Below are 7,517 nucleotides of genomic sequence, written 5' to 3' on the forward strand. Positions count from 1 at the left end.
TGGAAGAAAAAAAACTTTAAATATTTCTATGCATGTTCAGTTTTAGCTTTAGTACAGACAAAAAAGCCAATGGGCACCTTTTGATATCTATGTATTAATCTGTTAATCCACAAAAATAGCCAGCAGATTAACCAAAAACAAATCTTTCCAATCAGTTTCTTTCAATAAAAAACTGATGAAACTTTAACAGAAACTGCAGGTGTGTGTCTGAGTCTGGTGAGTTTATGGTTAAAACATGTTTGTTTTTCATTCAGTGGATAGAAAATCCAGAAATTTTACTGAAGATTAGTGCTACTTCATAATTAGTAAAAATACTCCTGAAACAATTTATTTTTTCAAAAGAGTTACTCAAGTAAGTGTGGTTGCGTAAATGTAACTAGCTGCTACCCACGTCTGTTCATCGTTTAAAATAGTTTTGCAAATGTGCTGTATTAAAATAAAAGTATCTTGTTTTCTAATTATTTTGGACTTGATTCAGTAAATTTATTCTCAATTAATAAAGCAAAATTTTAGTCACTGTCTTTCAAAAACCTGCTACCTTCTGCTGAGTTTCATTAATTAATTAAAAGCTGATTTTGGTGCAGCAAAGTCGACTTCTGAGTAAAAGTCTCCGGATAGACGTGGTTCTGTTTATTATAAAAACCTTCCACCGGATTAATGCCAGCATTTCATGCATGTTTGTCCTGTTTCTGTTCAGGTTCATACGTTTTACGAGGCGGTGGGTTATATGATCGGAGCCCAGACGGACCAGGCGGTCCAGGAGCATTTGATAGAAAAATACATGCTGCTGCCCAATCAGGTGTGGGACAGCATCATCCAGCAGGCCACCAAGGTTAGTCAACAACATTCCTCCTGTTTGAAAAACAAACAAACAAAAAAACGATGTACAGAGTGGTAACCGGTGCCGCCTCTCTGCAGAACGTCGACATCCTGAAGGACCCGGAGACGGTGAAGCAACTGGGCAGCATCCTGAAGACCAACGTCCGGGCCTGCAAGGCCGTGGGTCACCCGTTCGTCATCCAGCTGGGCCGGATCTACCTGGACATGCTCAACGTCTACAAGTGCCTCAGCGAGAACATCTCTGCCGCCATTCAGACCAACGGTATGGGTATGCACATGCCACTGGGTTCTCGTCACTGTTAGTGGCGCACAGGACAGACAGAGTCTAAACCAGGGTGGACAAACTTTTTGAGAGTAAAAATACAAAAAAGTATTAGAGCCTCGGTAAGAAAATAAATAAAATAAAATTATGACAATAAAGTCATATAATTATGAGAATAAAGCTCCCACCTCGCACTTTGAACCCCCTGGTCTAAACCCTGCTTTACCTTTGCGAACGTAACGAATCTTTCTCTGAGTTTGAAGCGATGTGTTCACCGTGTGCGACCCGTTGCTCTGCTGCAGGTGAGATGGTGACGAAGCAGCCGCTTATCCGGAGCATGAGGACGGTGAAACGAGAGACGCTGAAACTGATCTCAGGCTGGGTTAGCCGATCGAACGACCCGCAGATGGTGAGATACCACGCCTCATTCAATAATAACATTATTTTGTTTTATTTGGATTGAATGTTTAACCGACAAAAAGCAGGGAGTAATTTTTTGAAGTGGAAGGAAATATAATACATATTTTACCCTTTTTTATGTTTTTTTTTTAAAACGACCAATAAAAATCAGAGGTTTACAGTACACACGTAAAATCCATGTAATCTCATGTAAAAAAAAAAACTTGCAGTTTCCACCTTTTAGGGACGACAACGACTGATTTTGTTTTTAATCTACAATCGGCAACAATCTTTAAAAACACTCGCTATGTTCAGAAAAGTTTAAATGTAGTTTGGTTGCCTCCAGTTTGTGCTTTTGGTAAAAGTTGTTGGATATTTCTGGTCCTACTTAAGTATTTATTAAAACGTAAATACTTTGTTTTAGACCTTTTAACAGTTTCCATGTTTTAAATTTTAATTTGTTCTAATAAAACTTAAAACGTTTCCATCATTACCAATCGCTGGCTTTTGATTGACCAGACAAAATCAGTCGTAGGGCCACAAATGGCCCACGCACCACAGTTTTAACACTCCCCAGTATTTTTCCACTGGTGTTACTGAAAGGTCCGGCATTTCTTCTCCATCCAGGTCGGAGAAAACTTCGTGCCGCCGCTCCTGGACGCCGTCCTCATCGACTATCAGCGCAACGTTCCGGCGGCCCGAGAGCCTGAGGTTCTCAGCACCATGGCAACCATCGTCAACAAGCTGGGAGGTCACATTACCAGCGAGATCCCGCAGATCTTCGACGCCGTGTTTGAGTGCACGCTAAACATGATCAACAAGGTGGGAAAAACCACCAACAGACCCAAATTACGTGTCTAAAATGTACATTTTACAATAATTACTCTGTTTGTTTTAATGGAGCAGAACTTTGAGGAGTATCCAGAACACAGAACCCACTTCTTCTACTTACTGCAAGCGGTGAACTCTCACTGCTTTCCAGCATTCCTCGCCATCCCCCCCGCCCAGTTTAAACTGGTGCTGGACTCCATCATCTGGGCCTTCAAACACACCATGAGGAACGTGGCCGACACCGGTAGGAAACCCCAAACGCCTCAAACAAACTTTTTCAACGAAAAATTTGGATTTTACAAACTCCGCTAAAATCAGGATGTCTGCATCACTTAAGCCTTAAATTTATGTTTCTAAAATTAAGGCCTCAAATTGTCTTAAGTTCATTTTTAAAAGTGTAAGTTGGCCTTAAATATGTTATAATTTTTTTCTTTCTTGTGGGAGTTTTCTGTCAAAGCAAAACTTTTGAGTCATGAGCGTTCATTCATTAACGTTGTTACACCCTTGCTAACTAGCTAGCTAGCTTTTTTGTGTGTATCATGGGTTAAGTGCAAATTTCTTGCTGGTTGCTTGGCATTTTGTGGACAAACTCAAAATCTTACCAGGTATTTTTGGTCTAGTTGACCAAAATCTTTAGCAAATATCTTAGTAAACTTGAAATAAGACACAGGTAACATTTTAGTAAAATCTAGAGGCTTGTTTTAAGTCAATAATTCCTTATTATTGATTAAAAAGTACCTGTTTCACTGGCAGATTATTTAACTTATCAAGACATTTTTTCAATGTTAGAAGTTAATTTAGCTGCCATTAAAAAAGTACTTTTTCATCAATAATAAGGAATTATTTATTTAAAACTAGCATCTATATCTTGCTGGAAAGTTAGGTTTAAGATAGTTATGTATTATTCCAATGGTACTTAGATATTTGCAATAGAAAATAGACAAAAAATACTTGATAATATTTTGCGTTTTTGCCGTGTGAGAGACATAGGCAGTGAGAGAAACACAAAGATGCTGCCAAGAGCCACAAACCGACTCTAGAAACGTCAAAGTTTTGATCTCTTAGCTTCTTAGAAAATGGCCGCTGTCGTTGCTACAGCTAAAACTAATCTAAGAGCAGCATTTGGTGCGACAGAAACTCTGTTCTTACTCTAAAGACAATCGAAAGCCGCAAATGCAGCGATAACGACAAATTGGGAAAAAGATTAAAAGAAACCGTAATTAAAGTAAGAATGTAACCAGATCTAAAGTTTCATAATTTTCATTCATAATGATCTTAAAAAGTCTTAAATTCGAGTTGGGGAAACCCCAAAGATTTATCCTGACTGAATTACTAAACCCTGATTTGCACCTCCATCAACGCCATCATCTTTGGACGCCATTTTTGTTTTATTGACAGTAACTCTGCAGAGACATGTTGGACCATGCAGCAGCCATGTTTACGATGGACTAAAGCCCAGCTGCAGATTTTTATTTTTTACGTCAGGAACTCTAGAAGTGTTTGTTTTCCTCCAGGTCTGCAGATTCTCTACACGATGCTGCAGAACGTGGCGCAGGAAGAGGCCGCGGCGCAGAGCTTCTACCAGACGTACTTCTGCGACATCCTGCAGCACATTTTCTCCGTGGTCACCGACACGTCACACACCGCCGGTGAGTTCACACAAATAAAACACATAAACTTTTAAAGTTCCTGCATTGAAATTAGAGCTGAAACAATCAAACCAATCATACCGAGAACTGTGTTTTTTTTAAAAATAAATACAGGTTTATTTCATTTTTATTGAGGTTTTAAAATAAAACAAATATCTTGCTAAAAATGGATGCATTTTCTTTTAACTGATGGTGACATTTGTGGAAAAAAAGGGTTTAACAAAAGCAGATATTTATGGAGTACCGATTGTAAGGCTTAAACGATTAATCGGATTAAATATGATTATTTGATTATTGGAATAATAGTCAACTAATTTAGTTGACGATTAACTGGAGAATACAGACTCAAACAGCCAATTGCTGAAAGAACAACACTCTCAGAGCAGTAATTAAGACAAAATTGTACAAATAATGATCAAATGATTAAACATCAATCAATTAATTTATATTAAGTAATTGTTATTCGATCATTTAATTAATAATTAGTCATTAAAATGGTTAATCAATTAATCAAATTATTAATTGATCAAACAAGTTTTCCGTTATTTTATATTATATAACAAACCAACAGCTTTTGTTTATTTTATATTATTATTATTTTAGTAGCTGATTAATTGGAGTTTAAACTCAGTCTAGATCTTCTACTGGTTTGAACAGGCGGTCTGTTAATTTGATCACTGCTGCCACCTAGTGACCGGAGGTTTGATTTGTGGTTAAAGATGAATAAAAGCGATAATAAAGTCTTCCCGTTCCTCGCAGGTCTGACGATGCACGCCTCCATCCTAGCCTACATGTTCAACCTGGTGGAGGAAGGGAAGATCACGGTGGCTCTGAACCCCGGCAGTCCCACCAACAACCAGGTGTTCATCCAGGAATACGTGGCCAACCTGCTGAAGACGGCGTTCCCCCACCTACAGGAGTGAGTCCAAGCGCCACAAACCGTGTGATTTTAGGCGAGCGTTTGCTCACGTTCATGGATGTTTGTGTTTCCGTCCGTCACAGCGCTCAGGTGAAGATGTTTGTGACGGGGCTGTTCAGTTTAAACCAGGACATTCCTGCGTTCAAGGAGCACCTGAGGGACTTCCTGGTGCAGATAAAGGTGAGGTTTGCTCGTTTTTATGAATCGATGTCACTCTGCTGCTGTTTTTTCTTTCTCCCAGAGGTTATCAGAGACGGCATAGCTTCCTGCTTAGTTGTTGTTTCCACAAATAACTCGCGCTCACATTGTCGGGTTTCTCTTTGACGCCTATAGAACGGCTTCAGCTAGTTTGTTGTTGGAATAAATCAGTTTCTCTGATCGACACGAGGAAATCAAACACGTCCTCTCTGTTAGCAAGGTGCTTCAAATCCTTGAAAATGCTTGAATTTCATTAGGTTAGTAACGTTTGTTTATTAAATCACAAAACACTGACTAATAAAAAAATCTTTCTTAAATTATACAACGTTTAAAATTAGCAAAAGAAACGCAACAAAATCTTGAAATATGTTTTAAAAGATTTCTGTGTAATCTTTTAAAGTATTTATAGTTGAAACCAGTAGACCTGTTGCAATAAGTATCACTTTTCTCTTTTTCCTACCAAAAACTGGATGATGCGACTTCAGTCTGGTGCTAGATTAGTGGCTGATTAGCTACTCAAACACTTTGGTGGTTGAGTAGCTAGCGCTGCTGTTAGCTAATCTAACATTGGGTTGGTTGATTAGATCATTTAAACACCTGCTCTACTTATGATCTGCCAGAGTTGGTGTTCATTTACATTTAAGTGTACATTTAAGATTTAGCGCGTTATATTAACAATTTAACAGCTAAAACCAATGCTAGTGATTGTTAGCGAGCAGCCGTCTTATGTGTGTGACATCACACTGCTAGGCGTCCATAGCGGATTTAGGATGTAGGAAAGATTGTCTGTGTCCTTGTGTTTCATTTTGACTTCCTGGCTAAGCTAACGGCCCTGTAGCTGAGCTAACCGCCATGTTTTCTGCAGGAGTTTGCAGGCGAGGACACCTCGGACCTGTTCCTGGAGGAAAGGGAAGCGTCGCTCCGTCAGGCCCAAGAGGAGAAACACAAGATCCAGATGTCGGTACCGGGCATCCTGAACCCCCACGAGATCCCGGAGGAGATGTGCGACTGAGCTGCAGCTCAGGCAAAACTTGTACAGTATCCAAACAACAACAACAAACCCCCGATCACAACAAAACCTAAGAGAGGCACTTGGTGGCGTACGGTGGGAGTTAGCCCAGCCCAGCCTCTGCAGCGCGGGCTGTCCCTCCGGATGTTTGTTGACCAAAATAATGCCAATAATATCTTGTAAATGATTAGCGCGTCACTCTGTGGCCCCTTTTTACATAACTCTGTGTTTTTGTATGGAGACTTTTTTGCGTATTAACTTTCCGGCGGTAACGTTGTCGGTGGTCTCTGGTCCATCCCAGACCTGCATGATAAACTTGTAACAATCGGTTGGAGGGCAAAGATTTGTTTTTTGTTCACCTTTTGATTATGTTTCCCAGTTCTTCCTGTTTTTTTTTTTTTTCTGCAACACGTGTTTGTATGTAAATATCTTCTGTTAGCGGCGTCGCGCCGGCAGAAGCTTCAGATGATCATGTTTCCTTGGAATGTGAATCTAACAGAAAACGAATGAAGGCTCTGTTGCTCATAAGTTCTAGTAAAACCAACCTGCTATCAGCAGAGGGTATTTTTTCCTCTTTTTTTGTTCGTTTTTAGGGAAAACCGGATTTGTGCATATCATCCCAATTGTATAGCATCTTGAATACCATGGGAACACTGTTTTTTCTTTTATTCTTTTTTTTGTGGGTGTGTGCGTGCGTGTGTGTGCTGTCGCTCAGTCGACATCGGCGTTTCGTTTTCCTCTAAGAGGATTGTTCATCATGGGGATGTTTTCCGGACGAGGCGGGGCGTATTTATGGGTTCCTGGTTGGTTGGTCGCTTCTTTATAACGACTCCTGTTTAACTCAGATGGCTTTCACCATTTTATTTTTTTGAACTGTACTAATTTAGATTGTTTACCATGCAGTAGTGCGTCAGGACACTACCTGACAGAGCAAATTTTAATAAATAAATAAATATGGGTTTACATTTAATTTTCTATTTTGTTTTGGATATTTTGTTTGTAGCTGATTTAAAGTTCTGTCCAAATAAACAAAGACGCTTTTTGAACCTGGTAGAACCTGAATTGCCAACGAGTTTAATTGAGAAAGAATGTATAAATCCAAATAAGCACCCAATCGCTAACGGCTAATCTCCCTTCTCGAGGTGTTACTTTGTTGTGAACTTTTTGAACTGATTAAAGTTGAGAATTTTATAACCACGGCTTGGGCCTGATGTCTTCATTCCCACAGCTGAGGGTGGGATGGGAAAAAGTACTCTGATTCGACTTCTGACTCTTCTATATATTGTCTCAATCATCTATCAATACACTTCTCCAATGACGTAGTTACCTGTCCATTTGTTCAATCATCTAGCTAATTGTCCATTTGTCCAATCCTCCTTGATCTATACAAGCATAACTGTCCAACCCTCT

General features: G+C 39.6%; 1 protein-coding gene across 5 annotated transcripts in view; it reads left to right on the forward strand.

Moving 5' to 3' along the window:
* Positions 1–7,306, forward strand: part of xpo1b (exportin 1 (CRM1 homolog, yeast) b) — a 31,784-nt gene extending 24,478 nt beyond the window's left edge. For 3 of the 5 annotated variants that reach the window (XM_028005910.1, XM_028005913.1, XM_028005914.1), the window contains 9 exons: positions 698–832; positions 919–1,108; positions 1,405–1,511; positions 2,129–2,323; positions 2,408–2,576; positions 3,847–3,981; positions 4,741–4,900; positions 4,984–5,080; positions 5,964–7,306. In XM_028005910.1, the coding sequence (XP_027861711.1) occupies positions 698–832; positions 919–1,108; positions 1,405–1,511; positions 2,129–2,323; positions 2,408–2,576; positions 3,847–3,981; positions 4,741–4,900; positions 4,984–5,080; positions 5,964–6,110 (1,335 nt within the window). In that variant the 3' untranslated portion in view covers positions 6,111–7,306. The remainder of the gene's footprint in view (positions 1–697; positions 833–918; positions 1,109–1,404; positions 1,512–2,128; positions 2,324–2,407; positions 2,577–3,846; positions 3,982–4,740; positions 4,901–4,983; positions 5,081–5,963) is intronic. The other 2 variants (XM_028005909.1, XM_028005912.1) reach the window with 2 other exon arrangements.
* The last annotated feature ends 211 nt before the right edge of the window (positions 7,307–7,517 follow it).

This window comes from Xiphophorus couchianus, chromosome 22 (genome assembly GCF_001444195.1).
Source record: "Xiphophorus couchianus chromosome 22, X_couchianus-1.0, whole genome shotgun sequence".
NCBI lineage: Eukaryota > Metazoa > Chordata > Actinopteri > Cyprinodontiformes > Poeciliidae > Xiphophorus > Xiphophorus couchianus.